Source organism: Helianthus annuus, chromosome 9, assembly GCF_002127325.2.
Source record: "Helianthus annuus cultivar XRQ/B chromosome 9, HanXRQr2.0-SUNRISE, whole genome shotgun sequence".
NCBI classification, from domain to species: domain Eukaryota; kingdom Viridiplantae; phylum Streptophyta; class Magnoliopsida; order Asterales; family Asteraceae; genus Helianthus; species Helianthus annuus.
Window position 1 is genome coordinate 145863396 of NC_035441.2, and position 25491 is coordinate 145888886.

A 25491-nucleotide genomic window follows, 5' to 3' on the forward strand; every position below is an offset into this window, starting at 1 on the left:
CTATAAGGGTATGTTGAAATGGTTCTCATTAACCCATCTAGATGTTATCCAATAATGAGAACCATTTCAACATAAGAAACAACCCTATAAGGGTATGTTGAAATGGTTCTCACTAACCCATCTAGATGTTATCCAATAACACTTAAATGTTGGGGTGTCTTGCATTTGTTTTTGGCAATAAGGAATTTGTAATCGAATCTAACATTGCAAATAGACGACTAAGTGGAGGACACAAATGTCGTAGTGCATAATGGAGATGTGTTTGCCTTAAATGATAAATATATTATTCTAAGACAAATATTATAACCAGATTCAGGTGGCCACTGAGGTTATAGTCTTAGAAGTTGACAATAGGCAATATTAACTTTCGAGTTACAAACACGTCATGACAATTGATCTCAACTGCAAAGTTATCTTTAGTGACCTGTCAAAGATAATGTTATGGATCCAACAACCTAAGAGATTATTAGAGATCAAGTTGTGGAATGAGACTAAAGCCCATGGAAAAAGGATGTGTGAAGGAAACCTATCTTAGTTGACTGAGATCCCAAGATCTAAGTTCAATAGGACAACGAATTCATATGCCTAAGGGTGGTCACTGTAGGGGCATAGCTGATATGCATAAGCTAGTATATATGGTCATATATACCCCCCTAAACGATAAAAGGGTGTTTAAATACGTCCTAGTTCATTCCTATGAAATTCAGTGACAAATTGTGAGGCTAAGCATATTATATGGTAAATGATTTTGCATAATCATGGTAACCACGATGCTTTTAATGATTTAAGGAGAATCACCTATGTTAGAGAGAAGTGGGGTCGCTTCGAATGGAATTGGGGCCACAATTCCTAGAGCTCTTGCAGAACCAGGGAAGTGTTCCACGACCATTATTGGACACGACTATGACGGGATGACCCGGCTAAGGAGAGTATTGTGTGAAGTGTATTGTCGTCTACGAAAAAGGACATCGCATCTACAAACCTCTAGGAGGCTAAGTATGCTTCACAACGGAAAGTTCAAAGGGAACACCTACTTCTCCGGCAATACGCAACTGTCGAGGTTGCATTGGAAATTTTATGTGTTTTGATCAATCTCCATTCATGTGGGGGATTGTTGGAAATTTTTTGTCACACCCTCAAAATCCACACGCGAAGTATTTCCGCGAGGCGTGTGACGACCAGGATCTTAGCCACTAATTATTTTGAACGATTTAGTTATTCTTATAAACATTAGCATAATTAGTGACCTAATTTAAATTTTTCAAAACATAGTTTAAGTTCACAGCGGAAAGAGGAAGAAAACGCATCATAATTGAAAACCACAAGTTTGTTATTACGTTACTTACGATCCACGCACTCCATCCGATTGCAACGTCCGTCCAGAGCTGTATCGAGCAACCTGCAAAGCATGCAGTAGAGTGTCAACATAACGTTGGCGAGTTCACGTGTTTGAAGTTTTTTAGTTTTAATTCCAAAAACTTGTTTTAACCAGTTAATTTATCCGTTTATACATGAATTTATCCGTTTATACATGCCATGGGGAGCTACCCCATAAGTAAGCGACTAAACTGTTTTTCCAATACCGAATACTAATTAACCCCACGTTTCCTCAGTACCCCATTTGTCAATGTTCTATCATCATTGACGGTTGCCAGAGTCTATTAGTTCACACCCGTTCCCAGTAACAAGGGTCGGTGTGAGGCTGGTCAAACCTAAATAGCGCTATCAACTAATAACCCGTTCGCCTGGCCCCGGTGACTAATCGGTATTAAGTAGTAGGGACTTGAGTGATAGAGTTTCGTTTAGTGTTGCTCGTTGCATTCCGTATAAACAGTAATTAACTAAGGGTCCCGCACAAGGGGAGAAAAGTAGGTTTGTATCCCCCACAGGGGATAGTATTGTTACCCGTATCCCACACAAGGAGATAGAAATACCGCATCCCGCACAAGGAGATAGTAAGAAATTCCAAACCAGGAAAAGTTATTTCGTTCCGTTTCCCAACCACCGGGAAAGCATGCTTTAAGTAAAAAGTAGTGAACTCACCTTTGCTTTGCTCGGTAGTCAATTTACTTGTGTTACGTTGGTCAACCATACCCTATTATGGTTTATAAATATTTATTAGGTTCGTGTGCAAGTAATGTCACGTACAACTACACGTATCTAACACAAAGCACGTAAGTCATACTAGCATATACGTTATTGGGCCTATCCTAGCTTAAAACAGCCAAACAGTGACAGTTAAACAACAATAGCACATAGTCCATAACATCAATTTGTGCGGCCCAATAACTAAGCAAAGTTGTCCAGACAAAACCGGGTGGTCTCGACTCGAGAATACGAGGTCTCGAGTCGCAACCACGAGTTCCTGAGTCGAAATCAGATGGTCTCGGGTTGTGCATAATTGAGTCGCAACCTTAGAGGTCTCGAGTCAGGTCTCGAGTCGAGATTAGGAGATCTCGAGTCGTAACTAAGCTGATCTCGACTCTTGAAGCATGATGTCGGGTCTCAAGTTGTCAATCGATGGTCTCGAGTTGCAACCACAAGGTCTCGACTCGCAAATCGCACCGATGTTTCTAGATCTCTTATCTAGATCAGTGCCACCCAATAAAATTTCATTCATATGTTTTATTCCACCATACACCTACCAAAACAAATCAAATCTACATTTTTCAAATATTTCCAGCATCATTCAAACAGTTCATCACTTAGGGTTTTTACATTCCTATTCATCCTAGACATCTTGACTCTATCACTGTTTCGTTAATCTTGTGAACACATGGCAATATCAGATTGTTGTTCCAAATATTATCACACCACCAATCCATCTAGTAGTTGAATCTATCATATGATCGGCCAACATTTCTCATTCTAAATCATGTCATACATCATTATCATGACAGGTTGCACATCACACTTTATCAACCACTAATCTTATTTATGCTAAAACAATTTCCAAGTATATTATGCCTAGAATCCACCATATGCAAAAGGAATCAATAGTACTACAACAGTAGCCATTTACACTCTTTTACACTACACATTTAACCATTAATCATCAAACAATACCCAAGTTTTTGCAACACTTCATTCAAGATATAACATCCTTTTACCCACCCTTAGTTTACATACATGCTTATCAAACCGAGACCCACAATCGGCACAAATATTCAAACCATATCAAGTTAAAAACACCAAAATGATACAAGGCCACATCAACGGGTGTTCATTTTTAAATCTTGCAACAAGTTCACATTCTATTTCAACCAAGCATAAACACTTATAGAAATCAAGAGTCAAGACACAAACAATCAGGGATGACATTCTACTGACCGAAAGATGAGAAAGACCGAATCCCGCTGCCACTACTGCGCGAGCCGAAGCTCCGGCAGCAGCCGTTGTCCTCAGCTCCGCCACCACCTCCTCCGCTGCAACTAGTCGCCATTGCTGCACCGGACTTGAATCGAGGAGGACCACCGCTACTGATGACGACTAGAGGCTGTCGCCGTCGCCAACCATCGTCGTTAACCTCCTTCATCATCATGAAACACCTCCGTCGTCGTTAGCGTGTTTGAGGCCACATAGCAGCACCGACATTTCCGTCACCGGCTTCGCCGGTCAGAGTCCGGTTGTAAATCAGACAGGGGAGAGAGGAAAGGAGCTAAGGTGTGTGGGTATTTAGAGTGGGAAGGTTGCAGGTGAAGTAGATGCGTGAGAGTGGGTGTGTGTGTGTGGCGAAAGAAAGGATGGTCGGAGAGCTCACCGAAAATTGTGGCTCCGGTCGCCAGAGCTGGAGAGCACTTGGGGGAAGGAGGGGTGTGCGGCTGGTGCTTTTGTGGGTGAGTAGGGTTTTTGGGTTAAGAGAAGAAAAATGAGAGGGGGAGGGTTTAGAAGATTTAAATAGTGTAGGTTTAGGTTTAGAGAGTGGGTCTTGGGCCTAGCCCAAGTGCGTGATCCCATATAAACGACTATAAGTCTTACTCAACGAGACTTGTCCGGTTATATTAAATAAGTGCGTAAATAATTTAATTCTCCCATCGCGTATTATTATTTCATGAAATAATAATAATAGTGATAATAATATTAACGATAATAATATTAATAATAATAATAATGATAATAATAGCAATAATGATAATAAACGTACGTATTACGAAAATACCCTTCTCTCGACAACGAGAGTTCGGGTTGTCACATTCTCCCCATGTTACTGGAATTTCGTCCTCGGAATTAGGCAAAAGTCAAAAGACATTCCCTATATGTATTCGTAGACTTCATCACTATACGCAGATACAAGTAGTTTCACGAAAGTCTACAAAACGAACATATAAGACACATAGTGCATAAGGTCACGTAGCACGTAAATAGCACGTAACAGTCACGTAGCACAAGATCCACAGAGTTTGTACGTATTTCACATAGTATAGAATTTCACAAATTTAGTTATAACATCCAAGTAGCGTACAGGAAAACCCGAATTGTCACATTATCCCCAAGTTCAAGAAATTTCGTCCTGAAATTTAGCGCGCAGCCACTGACAAGCTAGTGTGATTAAACGTTTTTGTGGGGTGTCACATCATCCCCTTGTTGGCTTGAAATCTCTTCCCGAAATTCAGTTGTAGCTTCAGTGCTGGTAGTAGTGTTTGTAAACAACTGGGGATACATGTGCATCAGCTGGTTTTCCCGTTCCCAGGTAAACTCTGGGTCACGACGTGAGTTCCAACGAACTCGGTCTGTTGGTTACACTATGCTCGAGGGTTTTGATTTCTTGATCCTTGATCTCAACCGGTTCCTCAACGAAGCGTAGTTGGTTGCTGATCACGAGTTCCTAAAAAGGAACAACGAATATTTCATCTGACAGACACTTCTTCAGATTAGGCACGTGAAAGACGTGTACCGCATTCAGCTCAGGCAGGTTTAGTCTGTGAGCAACCTTACCGATCCTCTCGGTAATTTCGAACGGTCCAACATTTCGCGGATTAAGTCTGTCCCGTTAGCCAGAGCGTACCACACCCTTCCAGGGTGAAACTTTAAGTAGAACCCAGTCTCCGACTAGGAATTTTTAGGGGTTTCTTACGCTTATACGCGTAGCCTTTCTGACGGTCTGGAGCTGCCGCCATGCGTTGTCTATTCGGGGCAATCCTACCCGAGGTGTCAAGTGCAAGTTCTGGTCCGGTAATTTGGCTTTCGCCCAACACAGAGGTGACTGGCATCTGCGTCCGTGTAATGCCTCAAATGGTGCTGCCTGAATGCTAGTGCGGTAGCAGTTGTTGGAAGAGGATTCTACAAAAGGGAAGCGTTACTCGTATCCAAGGTCGATAACACATGTTCTTAGCATGCCATTGGGCGTTTGGATGGTGCGTTCGGTTGGCCACCCATCCGCGGGTAGTAAACAGTGCTCATGTCTAACAGTGAGCCAAAAGGGTTTGGCCGCAGCTTGCGACGAATCAGATGCAAAGCGTGGATTACGATTACAGACAATAGAAGTTGAAACTCCGTGCCTGACGTCTACTTCTGTCAAGTAGATGGTTGCAAATTCGAAAATTTGTTGGCTTCTTTGGTCGCGTGCCATTACTAGCAGACATTTCATCAATGCCTTGGGCGGGATGGAATAAAATAGAAGCACCTCATAGATTATCTTCCAATTGCTGGAGTTGCGGACCGCTGAGCATCTCCCTAAGGTCAGGTGATACTCTTTCGAGTCTAAACCGTGAGGGGTTGCGTATGCTGTCGAGAAAAGCGGGCTTTGTGACGTTAAAAGTTGTGCGTTGAAAACTTAACACAGTCGGTTTTTGTTGTAGAAGTACCAGGGTAGAGCGTAGGAGTCGTCCGGATTCCCATTGGTTTTCGAAATAGGTTTGGACATCGTCGACAGAAACAAGTGTCGAATTTCGAACAGGATGGGGTAAATTTGTAACACCCTGCTTACTAATTAACGATTTTATATGTAATTACCAACAATTAAATGTGTAGTTAAGACTACACATGCTATAAAAATACGGGTTTACTAAAACTTTTACAATTCATAAGTTATTCTACAAAACGTGATCGAAATCGTTGTTTTAAAATTTACAACGTTACAAAGTGCGGAAGCGTGTATCTTTATCGTGTTCGGTTCTTCGTTGAGCTTGATCGTCTTCCGGCATCCCATAGTGTACCTACATTTCATAAACATGAAATGCTTTAGTCTTACGGGGTTTAAATCATGACCAAACGAGTCCGGGAAACAATTGATTATCAAAAGAAAAACAAGAACTTGAAAATCATCTCCACCGTAAATTACGGTGTCACCGTAATTTACGGTGGCTCCTGTATTCATATCCCTCTACCGTACAACAGTAGGTTACCACCGTAACCATATCAGCTCCACCGTAAATTACGGTGTCACCGTAATTTACGGTGGACCCTGCATCTAACTTTTCCAATTTGCCGTAGTTTTGACCCGTTCATGTTTTTATCAAACGAAACATGTTTGTTTGATCCTTATTCTCACGGTAATCATAATTTCAATAATTCCTATCATATTAGGTTCAAGTCACGGGTTTCTTACGTATCTTAAACCCGTTTACGCTCATATGCGTAATTTGACCCGTTAAGGGTATTTAGGCATATTTTGAGCATGAAACGCTTTCATTCGTTTCTAGCGTTATTATACCACATTACTTATTATGAGATCTTCAACCACAACTAAATTTGTGGTGAGCTCAATGAGATGATCTATATAATCCGAGTTTTTCTTGTCGGATTGCTAATTTACGACAAAGACTCATATTGAGTCTTTTGACCCAAGATTTACCCTTTTCATTCTCTATACTTATTCAAAGTATTTGCTTGATCATATAACTTGTTTTTAAACGACTCTTAAGGTTCATTTACTCGATTTTGCTTACGAGGGCGTTTTAGTCATCTTAAACCCTTTCTTTACAACAAGGACTTTTCATGTCGTAATTGACCAAAATTCCACTGTTTGAACTAGGATCTTGTTTAAATAGACATCATGTTCTTAAAACACAATGACAATAACTTAAATCATTCGGTTTACTTAAAAGATAACCCAATGTCCATTTTAACTTGTTTAGCCCTCATTGAACTTCAAGTTCAAAAGATGATTTGACCAATTATATATACCTGGCTCGAATCAATATATTGATTCGTTTCGATACCTTGCCTTAGTAGCCGCTAAGCGATAACGATGTACATATCCATCCGATATTTATTTCTATAATCACATAGCTCAACAACTATTAATCAATATTGCCAAAGGGTGATAATTTCACCTTTTGATCCGTTTGGTCTAAAGGACCATGAAACTCTATGAGGTGGCATTTATTACCATCTTATCTATATGACTAACTTCGGTTTACACCGTATAGTCGTTCTACTTGTAAATCATTTATTGATTTATTTGACCCATTATGACCCAAGCTATAATGTGTCTTTCCCCAATTACACGGTTGTTGTCCACAAATGACCAAAGTACCATTTTACCCTTATTATTTGCAATGGTTTACCTTATAAGGTAACCATTTAAAAACTCATTATCTTTTAGTCATTTCATGACTAATTAACCGCATTAGCTCCTTTTTATCCATTAAACATGATTTATGACCATTGTCTTTTGTTCCGGACCGCACTTGCCGTGTCGGAACATCATAATTTAAAACAAGACTTATTATTCACGACCTATCAAACCAATAGGTATCAAATAACTAGAATGTAAGCTTTACTTACTTTGCATCCGAATTGTGTTTTTCCTCCATTCTTGATTTGTTTGACCCGCTTCCTTTCCCAAGCCTCCACCTAGCTCGTTAGGCGTCAAACTATTTTAAATCATTTACGAGGCGGTTAAATTAGTCATAAAATCATGACTATTCCACCTCACTTATTTTCTATGCCGAAGCTACTATTCGACTTCATGGTTAGTTAACTTAGCTTATCAAAAGTTAACTACTTTTTGATCACATGGTTTACGCAATTAAGTCGAATCAACATTATGATTAGAACCCGCTTTACCCCATCTTTCACGTAATTAGTCAAACAAGGCAATTATGCGTTTCATTCAAAAATTCACAATATGAATATTCACTTAGGCATTTTAACAAACACCTTGTGGGCATATTCTATAAAATCAACAATCAATTTTCATAACTAGTTATTTAGCCAAGCTTAATACCAATTAAGCATGTTCATATCAATTTTCACATTAACAAAAATCTGAGTTCACTTCCTAGAGCTCAAATTACACTAGAACAACAATCAAAATTCTAGTGTTTAACATATTCTTACAAAACCCACTTATCACCTTCAATGGTGATTGTGAATTAACAAGAATTAAGCAAAATTTCAACAAGTAATTGACTAGGGTTTATCCCTAATCACTATCTCATTCCTATTTCATCCAAGTAACTATCATGCATCATGAATTTCGAGTTTCAAGTATTGGTTCAGAATTTCAATTGGAATCATTCAACGAAATTTCACATACCTTATGATCATTTCACTGAGGTGATCACTAATTCGTGTTCATGCATTGATTTGGCTCTTGATTTGGGCTTCAATTTGATCGATTTGTTGAACTAGGGTTTGGAACCCCTTGTTCTTGCTCCTGGGCGTACGCACACACACACACACAATGTGTGTTGTGTTTTAGTTTTTTTTTTATAATTCAAATCTCCTTTTTGGCAACTTAGGTCCCTCTAGTTTAGTTAGTCATTAAGTAGACCATAACCCATCTATTTCTAGTAACATTCCCCTTATTAACTAGGTTAAACATTCCTAGTTAACTTAACGGGTTCGGGAAGTCATAACCCATTTTTATTTTAAGTCCCGTTACTCGGCCTCTTATAAATTTCATTTCATTAAAAGCTTTTATTCACTTCTTATTTAATATTAGGATTAATTATTTAAATCCTAATATTTACTGGGTAAGTTTTACCGCTAACAGTATTTTACCCGTCTTTTAGTGCTAATGGGGTTTTATCACCAAACCCATTTTCGGGGTGTTACAAGTCTACCCCCCTTAAAGAGGTTTCGTCCTCGAAACCTTGCTTACATAGTTCATTGAGTTTCTAAACTCAATGCGTTTGACTTGAGTAATCTCTTAAGTATTACTCATACTTTAATCAATTATTATCATTACCAGAAAAATTATGGTAATATCTTTTTGGTTACAGAACCTCTACATATCTCATGCGACATAATGTAACTTGAAATAACGTAATTCCGTTATTTTTACTAGTTTAGTTAACTTAGCGATTTCCATCGCTTTTATATATTATCGAACTCTTGGTGCATTTGTCACCTTGACCCGTTTAAGGGTCCTTGGTGAAATATTTCACTTTTAGCAATACTTTCTTTTGTTTTCAGATTTATTTATTTGGTTCAGTTATACCGAACCTACCGCTTACAAGCAAACCCAATTTATTTAAATGACCTTGCTGGGTCTCACTGTTTAGACTTATTAGTCCAGTTACTCTTTACCGCTTGCTTGGTTATATTGTGATTCTACTTCACATTACATTTTTTGACCGTGATTTTGTTACTTCATGTTTAATTTATATCAAATTTTCATTTTCGAAAATATCACTTTTCGAATATATAGTCTTGCGCCTATCAGTGTCAAGACTTGTATCTTTCATGCTTACTATTTAATTTCCTATCAGAATTTATGTTTGTAAAAACATTATTTCTTACTAAAGCCGAAGTTTTAGTTTTAGAATCTTCCCTTTAACTTTTGTCAATCATCCATACCAGGATATTGACAGTCCATAATTTAACCCTTTACAGTCTTAGTTTTTATGCGGGGATTCTTAACTGATTTCCTCGCTTTATTCCATCTAACCCGTAGGTTTTATCACTTAGCCTTAAGGGCTATTTTTTATTAGACATTCACCTCCTCAAGGCGGAGTCCTTATAACTTCTTTCTAATCATGACCCGTGGGTCGTTTTAGTCCGTATATCTCTCATTTGTTTATAACCCTAAAGGTTATGTTGATCCCATAGATCACTCTTTTATTCTTGTCTGTATTCAAGTGTGTATATATATATATATATATATATAGCTTCAAGGCATCTCTTATTATGTTTGGAATCGTTTATTTTCGCTCTTGAACTTCAATTGACCTTGACCGTAGTCTAAGGTTTCATTTTTTTTTATATTCCGACTTTGTCCTTAAGTTTGACGTTTTACAAAAACGACCCGTTAAGGACATATTTGCATTTTCCGGGTTCGAGTGTAAGTACACCCCCTCCTAATACTTGTCTAAATCATTCTACATGCTTGCGTTTTCTGGGTTCGAGTGTAAGTATCACTCCCTCCCAATACTTGTCTAAATCATTTTACTTGCTTGCGTTTTATGGGTTCGAGTGTAAGTATCACTCCCTCCCAATACTTGTCTAAATCATTTTACTTGCTTGCGTTTTATGGGTTCGAGTGTAAGTATCACTCCCTCCCAATACTCGTCTAAATCATTTTACTTGCTTGCGTTTTATGGGTTCGAGTGTAAGTATCACTCCCTCCCAATACTTGTCTAAATCATTTTACTTGCTTGCGTTTTATGGGTTCGAGTGTAAGTATCACTCCCTCCCAATACTTGTCTAAATCATTTTACTTGCTTCTTTGTCCCTTTGCTCGGGCTCATTATCCTGATGTAATACGCTTCAGTCACTCGGTTGTGCGTTTACATTATTATCAAATATTTTGCTTATCTGATTCATTTGGGGTACTTTTTAATTAGTCCCATTTACTCCGCCCTTACTACATCGGATGTAAATGTGTCCGCTATAAGAAACTCGTGGTATCATATGCCACTACTTACTTGGCCAGAGTAAGCGATTTAACACATGACGTACACGACCTTTTTATAGTTTTCACATCACGCCCTATGTAAGTAACGCCTCAAATTATCTCCATGTTTATGGTTTCATTTGGTAAAACTTTATTTAATTGTTAGTTAACAATTATTAGTTTTAGTCGTTTATTCCTTGAACATGTACAATGTCTCTTTTTGTAAACGTTTATTCACATTCATTGATGTGATCATTACTTTTCTCAATAGGATTTATATTGAGAATATTTACTTGGATGATCACTCTTGTCCAAGTTTCTATATAAACAAGTCTTGTTATTTATTTGTTATTCATCATTGTGAATAACACATTTCCTATTAAATTTCTCTTGGAAATCAGGTTTTCCAAGTTCTATGATATGTATATGCAACCGTTATTACTTGCGCGTTTGTTGCATATAACGACTCGTACGATTAAATTTAAAAGTGTGCACCTGGTAATGCTTTCCCTAACGGGCTTCTCTTGTCATTAGTCTTGTTCGCGGCCGTTACGCGATTTTGGTCCTTGATGAGTATGCTCTTCCTATCATACCTCGGACCGTTCCATCATCATATCCATAATTCGTTCAACTCCCGCCATCTTCAGACGCGGTTTTCCTTCAATTGCAACATTCACAAGAGTTAGTAATGTCAACTTCAATAATCGCTCGTATTATAATACAAGGCTTTTTCTACTATACGCGTCAACGCGCGTATTTTCGTCAACCATATTAATCATTTTAATTGGGGTAACGTGTATCACACGATAGCCCTATGTGTTGTTTACAACACTTTAGCATGCTAAGCTATTAACATGCATGTACTTACCGGATTTGCGATCAAGCCTCGAACCGAACACACCTTACTCTTTAACCATGAGCTCTGATTACCAACTTGTAACACCCTGCTTACTAATTAACGATTTTATATGTAATTACCAACAATTAGATGTGTAGTTAAGACTACACATGCTATAAAAATACGGGTTTACTAAAACTTTTACAATTCATAAGTTATTCTACAAAACGTGATCGAAATCGTTGTTTTAAAATTTACAACGTTACAAAGTGCGGAAGCGTGTATCTTTATCGTGTTCGGTTCTTCGTTGAGCTTGATCGTCTTCCGGCATCCCATAGTGTACCTACATTTCATAAACATGAAATGCTTTAGTCTTACGGGGTTTAAATCATGACCACACGAGTCCGAGAAACAATTGATTATCAAAAGAAAAACAAGAACTTGAAAATCATCTCCACCGTAAATTACGGTGTCACCGTAATTTACGGTGGCTCCTGTATTCATATCCCTCAACCGTACAACAGTAGGTTACCATCGTAACCATATCAGCTCCACCGTAAATTACGGTGTCACCGTAATTTACGGTGGACCCTGCATCTAACTTTTCCAATTTGCCGTAGTTTTGACCCGTTCAAGTTTTTATCAAACGAAACATGTTTGTTTGATCCTTATTCTCACGGTAATCATAATTTTAATAATTCCTATCATATTAGGTTCAAGTCACGGGTTTCTTACGTATCTTAAACCCGTTTACGCTCATATGCGTAATTTGACCCGTTAAGGGTATTTAGGCATATTTTGAGCATGAAACGCTTTCATTCGTTTCTAGCGTTATTATACCACATTACTTATTATGAGATCTTCAACCACAACTAAATTTGTGGTGAGTTCAATGAGATGATCTATATAATCCGAGGTTTTTCTTGTCGGATTGCTAATTTACGACAAAGACTCATATTGAGTCTTTTGACCCAAGATTTACCCTTTTCATTCTCTATACTTATTCAAAGTATTTGCTTGATCATATACCTTGTTTTTAAACGACTCTTAAGGTTCATTTACTCGATTTTGCTTACGAGGGCGTTTTAGTCATCTTAAACTCTTTCTTTACAACAAGGACTTTTCATGTCGTAATTGACCAAAATTCCACTGTTTGAACTAGGATCTTGTTTAAATAGACATCATGTTCTTAAAACACAATGCCAATAACTTAAATCATTCGGTTTACTTAAAAGATAACCCAATGTCCATTTTAACTTGTTTAGCCCTCATTGAACTTCAAGTTCTAAAGATGATTTGACCAATTATACATACCTGGCTCGAATCAATATATTGATTCGTTTCGATACCTTGCCTTAGTAGCCGCTAAGCGATAACGATGTACGTATCCATCCGATATTTATTTCTATAATCACATAGCTCAACAACTATTAATCAATATTGCCAAAGGGTGATAATTTCACCTTTTGACCCGTTTGGTCTAAAGGACCATGAAACTCTATGAGGTGGCATTTATTACCATCTTATCTATATGACTAACTTCAGTTTACACCGTATAGTCGTTCTACTTGTAAATCATTTATTGATTTATTTGACCCATTATGACCCAAGCTATAATGTGTCTTTCCCCAATTACACGGTTGTTGTCCACAAATGACCAAAGTACCATTTTACCCTTATTATTTGCAATGGTTTACCTTATAAGGTAACCATTTAAAAACTCATTATCTTTTAGTCATTTCATGACTAATTAACCGCATTAGCTCCTTTTTATCCATTAAACATGATTTATGACCATTGTCTTTTGTTCCGGACCGCACTTGCCGTGTCGGAACATCATAATTTAAAACAAGACTTATATTCACGACCTATCAAACCAATAGGTATCAAATAACTAGAATGTAAGCTTTACTTACCTTGCATCCGAATTGTGTTTTTCCTCCATTCTTGATTTGTTTGACCCGCTTCCTTTCCCAAGCCTCCACCTAGCTCGTTAGGCGTCAAACTATTTTAAATCATTTACGAGGCGGTTAAATTAGTCATAAAATCATGACTATTCCACCTCACTTATTTTCTATGCCGAAGCTACTATTCGACTTCATGGTTAGTTAACTTAGCTTATCAAAAGTTAACTACTTTTTGATCACATGGTTTACGCAATTAAGTCGAATCAACATTATGATTAGAACCCGCTTTACCCCATCTTTCACGTAATTAGTCAAACAAGGCAATTATGCGTTTCATTCAAAAATTCACAATATGAATATTCACTTAGGCATTTTAACAAACGCCTTGTGGGCATATTCTATAAAATCAACAATCAATTTTCATAACTAGTTATTTAGCCCAGCTTAATACCAATTAAGCATGTTCATATCAATTTTCACATTAACAAAAATCTGAGTTCACTTCCTAGAGCTCAAATTACACTAGAACAACAATCAAAATTCTAGTGTTTAACATATTCTTACAAAACCCACTTATCACCTTCAATGGTGATTGTGAATTAACAAGAATTAAGCAAAATTTCAACAAGTAATTGACTAGGGTTTATCCCTAATCACTATCTCATTCCTATTTCATCCAAGTAACTATCATGCATCATGAATTTCGAGTTTCAAGTATTGGTTCAGAATTTCAATTGGAATCATTCAACGAAATTTCACATACCTTATGATCATTTCACTGAGGTGATCACTAATTCGTGTTCATGCATTGATTTGGCTCTTGATTTGGGCTTCAATTTGATCGATTTGTTGAACTAGGGTTTGGAACCCCTTGTTCTTGCTCCTGGGCGTACGCACACACACACACACACAATGTGTGTTGTGTTTTAGTTTTTTTTTTATAATTCAAATCTCCTTTTTGGCAACTTAGGTCCCTCTAGTTTAGTTAGTCATTAAGTAGACCATAACCCATCTATTTCTAGTAACATTCCCCTTATTAACTAGGTTAAACATTCCTAGTTAACTTAACGGGTTCGGGAAGTCATAACCCGTTTTTATTTTAAGTCCCGTTACTCGGCCTCTTATAAATTTCATTTCATTAAAAGCTTTTATTCACTTCTTATTTAATATTAGGATTAATTATTTAAATCCTAATATTTACTGGGTAAGTTTTACCGCTAACGGTATTTTACCCGTCTTTTAGTGCTAATGGGGTTTTATCACCAAACCCATTTTCGGGGTGTTACAAAATTCAGGTGTCGTGACTAGGTGTTGATCACAATGCTTGCGGTGTCTTTACCTCCGGGGTACCCTTGGCTCGTTGCTCCAACGAGTAACGTTCGTAGAAAGAAATTCGTCCAAATAGAGATTTGTGCAGACTAGAGTGGGATGAGAATCAGGGAATCCGTGAAACATAACACAAGTAGCGAGATAATGCAAGAAGGGTAGTCGAAATTGATGCGCTCAACTTGAGACAAAACATAAAAGGCTTTAAGGTCGGCAATGGGGATTTATCTGACGTCGATGAGGTAGCTGGTCGTACACAAGTTGTGGGCATTTAGAACAAAGAACGTCGCTTGCTGACAAGGGGTGTTACGTCGATTGGGTTAGCAGAAAAAGAAGTAGCTAGCGAGGGATGGTCGTCGTGCAGGCCTGTAGGTTTTAAGGTCTACTGAGATGTCTGGCAGGATGTGATTTCTCAAATTGGTAGGAAATCAAGTTCGAGTGGATTGTTCTAAGTCGTGCGAATGAGTTCGAAGTAGCACTTGCGTCGTCGAGGGGTTCGATGTGAAATTGCGAAAACAAGTTTTCGAGAAAGCACGATTGAAGTAATACGTTGCTGAATTTCAAGGGCTAAAAGTTTGCCGGCTAAAGGTCGAGTTTGTTGAATTCACCAAACTAAGGAGAGATCTGGTCAAGGTTTCTATACGAAGAAACGCGGATGTCGGGATAAAGGAAGGATAGAAACGGGGATACCATCTGAGCAATAAATGCAGATTCGTACGAAAGCTGGCGAAACAATTCACAGAATCAGAAAGGTCGTCAAGGAATAGCGGATTTGGCAAATGAAAGATAAGGTAAGCATCTGGGTCACCATACTCGTCGGTGGGTTGACTGGCTCGTGTCTTCGTCTTGCCACGCTTTCAAATACGCCAGTTTGTAAGAAAGATATCAATTTGCTGGGTTTCGGGGCGTGCTATGGTATAAGGTTCAACTTGAATAAGGATTAACCATGTAACGAGGAATTAGGGGGAAATAACTTCATGGTCGACGGAAAGGTGATACGATTGTTGGCACTGCAATGTGAAGCATACCCCACGCATGCTTTTTGGTGTTCGGGACGTGCAGACAGAAACCCGAAAAGTGTAGACTTACTAGAATGCCTCAAGAATCCAGGTGATCAGTCGGGTGAGGGAAAAAGTCTCGCCGCTTAAGTCGGGAAAAGAAATATACAAGTAAAAAGAATGTGAATGGCTTCATCGCTTCTTCTAATATCCCATGATATAGGGGTGGTTCCCCTTCGTCGATTCGTTCTCGTAACTTCACTGTGTAGTCCGTAGCAGGCCTTTCCTGAGCAGGTCTATCGAGTAAACGTCCTTCGCGTCGATTCGAAATCCATGGATGATATCAGGAAATACGTGGACAAAGGCTTGGAATAACTGGTTCCTTGCCCTTAGTGTATAGTGGTTTCGAATCAGGTTTAGGAGGACTCGCTTCTGTTTAACACGTAACACGCTAGCCTAGCCTTCGTATGATCCACTGTGTTAAATACTAAATATACGCATACGTACTAACACATATACGCGAATTATACACATACACACATGCATGTCACACACATAAGTTATGCACAAGTAAATGTCGTTAGCCTACCATTACCGGGTGAGCATCTAAGATTGACGAACCTTGCAATCCGGAGTGTGGTGTCGTGGTTTCCACTAAAGAACGGTTATAGTCTGGTTTTCATATAAAAATATTTTGTTTCCCAACCAAAAATATTTTATATTCAAAACCTAGTTCACTATAACCAATAGCTCTGATACCAATCTGTCACACCCTCAAAATCCACACGCGGAGTATTTCCGTGAGGCGTGTGACGACCAGGATCTTAGCCACTAATTATTTTGAACGATTTAGTTATTATTATAAACATTAGCATAATTAGTGACCTAATTTAAATTTTTCAAAACATAATTTAAGTTCACAGCGGAAAGAGGAAGAAAACGCATCATAATTGAAAACCACAAGTTTGTTATTACGTTACTTACGATCCACGCACTCCATCCGATTGCAACGTCCGTCCAGAGCTGTATCGAGCAACCTGCAAAGCATGCAGTAGAGTGTCAACATAACGTTGGCGAGTTCACGTGTTTGAAGTTTTTCAGTTTTAATTCCAAAAACTTGTTTTAACCAGTTAATTTATCCGTTTATACATGCCATGGGGAGCTACCCCATAAGTAAGCGACCAAACTGTTTTTCCAATACCGAATACAAATTAACCCCACGTTTCCGCAGTGCCTCGTTTGTCAATGTTCTATCATCATTGACGGTTGCCAGAGTCTATTAGTTCACGCCCGTTCCCAGTAACAAGGGTCGGTGTGAGGCTGGTCAAACCTAAATAGCGCTATCAACTAATAACCCGTTCACCTGGCCCCTTCGACTAATCGGTATTAAGTAGTAGGGACTTGAGTGATAGAGTTTCGTTTAGTGTTGCTCGTTGCATTCCATATAAACAGTAATTAACTAAGGGTCCCGCACAAGGGGAGAAAAGTAGGTTTGTATCCCCCACAGGGGATAGTATTGTTACCCGTATCCCACACAAGGAGATAGAAATACCGCATCCCGCACAAGGAGATAGTAACCAATTCCAAACCAGGAAAAGTTGTTTCGTTCCATTTCCAAACCACCGTGAACGCATGCTTTAAGTAAAAAGTAGTGAACTCACCTTTGCTTTGCTCGGTAGTCAATTTACTTGTGTTACGTTGGTCAACCATACCCTATTATGGTTTATAAATATTTATTAGGTTCGTGTGCAAGTAATGTCACGTACAACTACACGTATCTAACACAAAGCACGTAAGTCATACTACAATATACGTTATTGGGCCTATCCTAGCTTAAAACAGCCAAACAGTAACAGTTAAACAACAGTAGCACATAGTCCATAACATCAATTTGTGCGGCCCAATAACTAAGCAAAGTTGTCCAGTCAAAACCGGGTGGTCTCGACTCGAGAATACGAGGTCTCGAGTCGCAACCACGAGTTCCTGAGTCAAAATCAGATGGTCTCGGGTTGTGCATAATTGAGTCGCAACCTTAGAGGTCTCGAGTCAGGTCTCGAGTCGAGATTAGGAGATCTCGAGTCGTAACTAAGCTGATCTCGACTCTTGAAGCATGATGTCGGGTCTCGAGTTGTCAATCGATGGTCTCGAGTCGCAACCACAAGGTCTCGACTCGCAAATCGCACCGATGTTTCTAGATCTCTTATCTAGATCAGTGCCACCCAATCAAATTTCATTAATATGTTTTATTCCACCATACACCTACCAAAACAGATCAAATCTACATTTTTCAAATATTTCCAGCATCATTCAAACAGTTCATCACTTAGGGTTTTTACATTCCTATTCATCCTAGACATCTTGACTCTATCACTGTTTCGTTAATCTTGTGAACACATGGCAATATCAGATTGTTGTTCCAAATATTATCACACCACCAATCCATCTAGTAGTTGAATCTATCATATGATTGGCCAACATTTCTCATTCTAAATCATGTCATACATCATTATCAAGACAGGTTGCACATCACACTTTATCAACCACTAATCTTATTTATGCTAAAACAATTTCCAAGTATATTATGCCTAGAATCCACCATATGCAAAAGGAATCAATAGTACTACAACAGTAGCCATTTACACTCTTTTACACTACACATTTAACCATTAATCATCAAACAATACCCAAGTTTTTGCAACACTTCATTCAAGATATAACATCCTTTTACCCACCCTTAGTTTACATACATGCTTATCAAACCGAGACCCACAATCGGCACAAATATTCAAACCATATCAAGTTAAAAACACCAAAATGATGCAAGGCCACATCAACGGGTGTTCATTTTTAAATCTTGCAACAAGTTCACATTCTATTTAAACCAAGCATAAACACTTATAGAAATCAAGAGTCAAGACACAAACAATCAGGGATGACATTCTACTGACCGAAAGATGAGAAAGACCAAAAAGGGGAATCCCGCTGCCACTACTGCGTGAGCCGAAGCTCCGGCAGCAGCCGTTGTCCTCAGCTCCGCCACCACCTCCTCCGCTGCAACTAGTCGCCATTGCTGCACCGGACTTGAATCGAGGAGGACCACCGCTACTGATGACGGCTAGAGGCTGTCGCCGCCGCCATCCATCGTCGGTAACCTCCTTCATCATCATGAAACACCTCCGCCGTCGTTAGCTTGTTTGAGGCCACATAGCAGCACCGACATTTCCGTCACCGGCTTCGCCGGTCAGAGTCCGGTTGTAAATCAGACAGGGGAGAGAGGAAAGGAGCTAAGGTGTGTGGGTGTTTAGAGTGGGAAGGTTGCAGGTGAAGTAGATGCGTGAGAGTGGGTGTGTGTGTGGCGAGAGAAAGGATGGTCGGAGAGCTCACCGGAAATTGTGGCTCCGGTCGCCGGAGCTGGAGAGCACTTGGGGGAAGGAGGGGTGTGCGGCTGGTGCTTTTGTGGGTGAGTAGGGTTTTTGGGTTAAGAGAAGAAAAATGAGAGGGGGAGGGTTTAGAAGATTTAAATAGTGTAGGTTTAGGTTTAGAGAGTGGGTCTTGGGCCTAGCCCAAGTGCGTGATCCCATAAAAACGACTATAAGTCTTGCTCAACGAGACTTGTCCGGTTATATTAAATAAGTGTGTAAATAATTTAATTCTCCCGTCGCGTATTATTATTTCATGAAATAATAATAATAGTGATAATAATATTAACGATAATAATAATAATAATAATAATAATAATAATAATAATAATAATAATAATAATAATAATAATAATAATGATAATGATAATAAACGTACGTATTACGAAAATACTCTTCTCTCGACAACGAGAGTTCGGGTTGTCACATTTTTTAAATGTGATGAATGGAAATTTAGTGAGATTATTAATATTAAATTCTATATATAGTGACAAACTCTTGAGTAAAGTTATTTATGTCACTTGTTTAATTTTCTATTAGTATAATAAACTTTTCATGTGGTATATTGATGTCTTTTATGACAATTGATTAGAGATTTTATGGCAAAATTAAGTACTTTTCATGTGGTGTATTGATGTCTTTTATGACAATTGATTAGAGATTTTATGGCAAAATTAAGTCTCTAATTATGTTGGACTTTTCACCACCCATGACTCTTGCATACTTAGTAGGCTATGTGTCTCTTTTGATGTGGCTAGATACAAGAAAGAGAGATGTATGCATGAAGAGTTCTTGGAGAAGAAGTACTTTATGATCCATATGTTGGGAACATATAGAGGTAAGTTTCTCTACACAATTCAACTACATTTCTATTCTTAGTTTTCCAAAAGTTCTAACACTATGATTTTACCCTGTATAACATCGGGCGCGTGGCCTTCTCCGGCAGTACAGACTGTTTCGGCTGTTGTACCCTGTGAGACAGACGCGTCTTCTTTAGTAGAGACGCGAAATCTATTTTAAGGGAAGCGTGTTAAACACGTGACTCAGCCACAACCGTCAACATTTGTTTGTTCTTTTTGTAGGAAATTAATGTACAAGAAGACGTGGTTCAAGACCTCGTTGAAGCATACACAAAAGTTTGAAAACACAACAGACTATACAAGAAGACGCGGTTAAAGCTCTTGTTGAAGACCATAGTTTGAATCAATTTAAATACATATGTTGTATTATACGTTATATTCGTAAGGATTTATACACGGTACATATACTATAATTTTCCAAATATGTAAAGAGGATATCTTTACTAGTTTTTTTTTTATTTACTTATATAATTTTTATTATTATCGTGACCCATGTCCTACATCTTGTGGACAAGATTAACCCTAAATTCATTAAGAAAGTATTTGGAAACAGATGACAAATGTTTGAAGAGCACCGGAGACGAGAGACTGGGCATGATTGATGTGATGTGGGACTTGGAATACGCGTTGAAGCTTCAACAAATAGTGGTGGATAAAGAAGCATATGAAGATAGCACTATGAAGACTTCGTTGTTGTTGTCCAAGTCAATGATTGATCGCTTGCCTTCTAAATATAACAATGATGATTCTCAAGTAAAGGAGAACTCGGTCTCTAAGTTACCCGAGGGAAAGCCAAGTGTTTTCCCAGTTGAAGATTGAGGACGGTCGATAGTAAATATAGTTGTTAATACTTTTTAATTTACACTTGTTATTTCTGTAATAAGCATTTATTTATCCTTATTAGTGCATGATGTCATAGGCTTTATCTAATCCGCTGGGTGTAGATCCAAGTAGTCCACTCGTATTCTTCTGAAACGTTATTTAAGAAGTTCCTTCGAAGTATTATTTCGATTCTCATCCAACATTAAATACCGCTTAGCTTTTCTTTTTGGAGAGAGTAGATTGTATTTGTTGAGTTCTTGAATGGTGTTATCGGCTTTTTATTTCAAACGAAATTATATTTTTCCTTCTTAAAATATATTAGAAATTATCATTTGTTTTTTTATGGTCAATAATTGCACTAATTATTTTTTGACAGACATACAGAAATGAACCTTTATGCATACTTAAAATTTCATGTTTCAACCTTTAGGTTTAAAAAACACGCAGACCAACCTTTTACATTATACTTTGTTGCATGTATCAACCTTTAACACAAACCCAATTATATAGAATAATTGGAGCTGTGAAGTTTTGTCTTCGATGTTTTTTTTCTAAAAAACATCACAAATAGTTCAAAAAAGGCTAATAAATGGAAGCTCTGCAAATAGATGTATAATGAACAATATTTTAACACCATACTTTATATGATGTTAAATCGGTAATTAAAGACCTACAAAATAAATTGATACATATGTAAAATGTCCCCCTGGAATTAATCTACAATTTTCACTCTGCGGATTTCAATCAATGTGACAGACAATTCCTTGGCTTGATCTAACGAATATTGATTTCTCCATCTTTCAGCATATCATACCCCGAGGAAAACTTTGATGGTATACATCTCCTTTTGTCATGTTTGATGTAGGCTTCTCTGATCTTAGCTTTGCAATTTACAATACAACTTAATATCAGGAAAACAGAAATGTATTTATTTCTGAAGACAAAATTCCGGCACCTTGTGCTATTTATTTATTTATTTTTGAACATCTAAGGATTTTTATTAAAACCTGGTCAGCAAGGAGCCATAAAATCTACATCAAAAACTTATATAATTATATTTCTTACCACTTTTAAAGCATACATAATTAGACAATTTGATTTCCACAACCGATTTTTGTAACTGTATGAAGTTGGAATGTAAATAATTTGACTTCCTCAACAGTTTTTTTATCGGTATGAAGTTAGAGTTGAACGACTTTTAAAGCATATAAAAGTAAACAATGCAATTTGTTTTCTTGTTCTTCTACGTTCCATTTAAAATTAGAACCACAGGATACTCTCTTTTGAAATGTTGTCTTCTTCCCCCTCCTTTTACAATAAAATTAGAACCACAGGATACTCCCTTTTCAAATGTTGTCTTCTTCCCCCTCCCTCCGTATAGAATGAATCAAACCGATAACAATTTCATTAGAATCACAAATTCTTCAATGGAATCCACCCTTTCTTTTTCCCTCGTCATTCTTCATTTTACTCTCACGCGTGTTTCCTCACAGTCACAATACATGTTACCAGACCGCTACTTCATTAACTGTGGATCAAACTCTGATATCAACTTCACCGGGAAGACATTCATCCGAGATGAAAACCCCGCTACCTTTTCAGTTTCTGGTGGCCGCAAGGCCACGCATAACAACCCCACATCCAATACATCAGAAATCTACCGATCAGCAAGAATTTTCACTCAGAAATCATGGTACAAACTCGAAGCAGATGCAAGCAACACTTTCATGATGGTACGCCTTCATTTTTCCTCTTTCTTTTCTGATGGATCCAAGTTCGACGTGTCAGTTTCTGGGTTCACTCTTTTATCCAATTTTAGTTTAGAAGAAAAAGAATCGATTGTAATCAGAGAACTTATAATCCGAATTCAATCTCGTGGACAGTTTACCATTGAATTCACACCCTCCAGTGGCTCATCTTCTGCTTTTGTAAACGCCATTGAAGCTTTCACAGCACCATCTGGACCATTCATGCAAGTTAACCTTTCACCTCATGTATCATCCGCCGGATATATTGGTGAAATGGATAACATATCATCATCTTATACTTTCAGCCCAATATATAGAATTAATGTTGGTGGCCAGAGCATTGATCGTGACAATTTAAGAAGAAAATGGACACCAGATGATCCCTTCATCTTCAGAAGTGATCCAGCAAAAAACGTAACATTACAAGGCACGTTTCATCATAACGGATTTTGGGCTACCAGATACGATGCTCCAGCTGATGTATACAAAACAGCCAGAGAATTGAGCACTAATTCATCGGCGAATAATATTACATGGAGTTTTGGTGTTAATAAGAACGCCATGTACCTTGTTCGAGCTCATTTCTGTGACATTATAAGCCAAGGCCCTGACCCTCCTAACGGCGCCTTCAACTTCTTCATTTATGGCCAATATAATAAGGAGATTAATCCGGGTGAAATGGTTAAAGCGCCACAGATTCCCTTTTATTATGATTTTGTGGTGGATTCTGTTGAGTCAGGGTTTGTAAATATTAGTATCGGAGCGATTCCTGCTTCAAGACAACCCGTGTTTTTGAACGGGCTTGAGATCATGGAGTTGATGAAATACTCGGGTGTAGTTGGTAGTGCGAAGATTTCAGGGGTAAACGATATTAAGAACGGTGAGAAGAACAAGAAGAAAGTGTACATTGTGGTTGGATGTGTTGTTGGAGGCCTCGTGTTTGTTTTGTTAATAGCGTTCTTCATCAGGTTGAAGTGTCGAAAAAAGAAGCCCGCGGTCAGGACGGAAAGAGATTCTAACACAGTACCATCATACGACTGGAATTCATATACAAGCAAAAATACAGAACTTACCGTTAAGCACCCATCACAAATTCCTAATCGGGATCTCAACCTACAGTTCCAGTTTGTAGATATACTAAAAGCGACGAAAAACTTTGATGAGAGTTTAGTGATTGGAAAAGGCGGATTCGGGAAGGTCTATAGAGGAACTCTTCCGGATGGAAAGACAGTTGCAATGAAACGAGGCGGAAAAGGACACGGGCAGGGTCGGCCAGAATTCGTGACAGAAATTATGGTCTTGTCAAAAATACAACACCAACATCTAGTTACTTTAATAGGGTATTGTGACGAAAAATCCGAGATGATACTCGTGTACGAATATATGGAAAAGGGTACTCTTCAAGCTCATTTATACAACACTGACAAAGATATCGAGAAACTCTCATGGAGTCAGAGACTCGAGATCTGCATTGGCGCAGCTCAAGCATTACATTACCTTCACACGGGTTTGGAACACGGGATTATTCATGGTGATGTTAAGTCAACAAACATCTTGCTTAACGAAAATTTTATAGCAAAAGTGGCTGATTTTGGGATATCTCGGTGGGAAAACGACGAGGAAAGCTTGATGGATATCAAAGGGAGTTTCGGATATCTGGATCCCGAGTACATAAGTTGCATGAAACTGACTCAAAAGTCAGATGTTTACTCTTTTGGAGTCGTTTTGCTTGAAGTGCTCTGCGCAAGGCCCGCAGTTGATAATACGCTTCCTTTGGAGGAAGCAAATTTGGCTGACTGGGCGATCAAACAGTTGAAGGATGGGATGGTGGAGAAGATTGTTGACCCGTATCTAGTAGACAAGATACACCTGAATTCGTTAACAAAGTATTTGGAAACAGTTGACAAGTGTTTGAAAAACACGGGAGACGAGCGACCGAGTATGGTTGATGTGTTGTGGGACTTAGAATACGCGTTGAAGTTTCAATCAACGGTGATGGATAAAGAAGCATATGAAGATAGCACCATGAAGACCTCGTTGTTCTTGTCCATGTCGATGATTGACCGCTTGCCTTCTAAATGTAACAATGATGATTCTCAAGTGAGCGAGATCTCGCTCTCAAGTTACCCGAGTGAAAGCCAAGTGTTTTCCCAGTTGAAGATTGATGAAGCTCAATAGTAAATACGATGGCTTTAGAGCTACTGTTTGTCTATTCATGTATACATAAATGAGGTAATTGTATTGTATGTTCCCTTTTGCTCATTACTCATTAGTCATTAGTCATATTGAGAGAGCTATATACCTGTTGTCATCTAGAAACAGCAAGGAGGTTAAACTTCCGGTGACTTGATTCGGCAGCCGCTTATCTTCTCCGATCAAGTTCTCTTCTTCTGTTAATTCACTTCTTGTTTGAAGATCATCTATGGCAACAAGAACATCAAATCAGTCCAAAAATCCGTCCAATATCACAAACTTCATTGCCAATTAAACTTAATAATGACAATATGTTGAATTGGAAACATAAAGTTCTTACAATTCTCAAAACTATTAGACTGGTGCACAAATGTCAGCAAATGTCAAAAAAAAACTAACACGATTAGGGTCAAAGGACAAAACGTGCAATCAAGTTCCGCCATGTCATCAACCACTATTCTATCACTCACAAGCTTTTTTTAGTGGCGGTGGTCATCACTAGTGATGGAATTCCATCACTCACAACTTTTCTTTTTATTTTTTAAATTAGAAATTAACAATAAAACACTAAAATTATAAATTTCATTAAAATTAAAA

The 25491-nt window shown here is 38.2% G+C and overlaps 1 protein-coding gene and 1 long non-coding RNA gene across 2 annotated transcripts; one reads left to right on the top strand and one right to left on the bottom strand.

The window, feature by feature from the left end:
• Window positions 1–6100: 6100 nt before the first annotated feature.
• LOC110923299 lies at window positions 6101–8505 on the bottom strand. Its single transcript, XR_002583943.2, has 3 exons — window positions 8483–8505; window positions 7729–7817; window positions 6101–6155 (listed from the first exon to the last, which is right to left on the bottom strand). It is a non-coding gene; the product is annotated as an uncharacterized LOC110923299 (long non-coding RNA).
• A 13794-nt stretch (window positions 8506–22299) lies between these two features.
• On the top strand, window positions 22300–25098 carry LOC110922308 (probable receptor-like protein kinase At2g23200). The gene is made up of 2 exons (XM_022166622.2): window positions 22300–22686; window positions 22837–25098. The coding sequence occupies exons 1-2, from the start codon at window positions 22336–22338 to the stop codon at window positions 24877–24879; spliced, it is 2394 nt and encodes a 797-aa protein (XP_022022314.1). The 5' UTR covers window positions 22300–22335; the 3' UTR covers window positions 24880–25098.
• Window positions 25099–25491: the final 393 nt, after the last annotated feature.

What these genes read in the sequence shown, in the direction of transcription:
- LOC110922308 (XM_022166622.2), top strand. Translation starts at nt 22,336, where the DNA reads ATGAATCAAACCGATAACAATTTCATTAGAATCACAAATTCTTCAATG. An exon ending in CAAGCAACACTTTCATGATG is followed by an intron (nt 22,687 to 22,836) that starts GTACGCCTTCAT and finishes TCTCGTGGACAG; the next exon opens with TTTACCATTGAATTCACACC.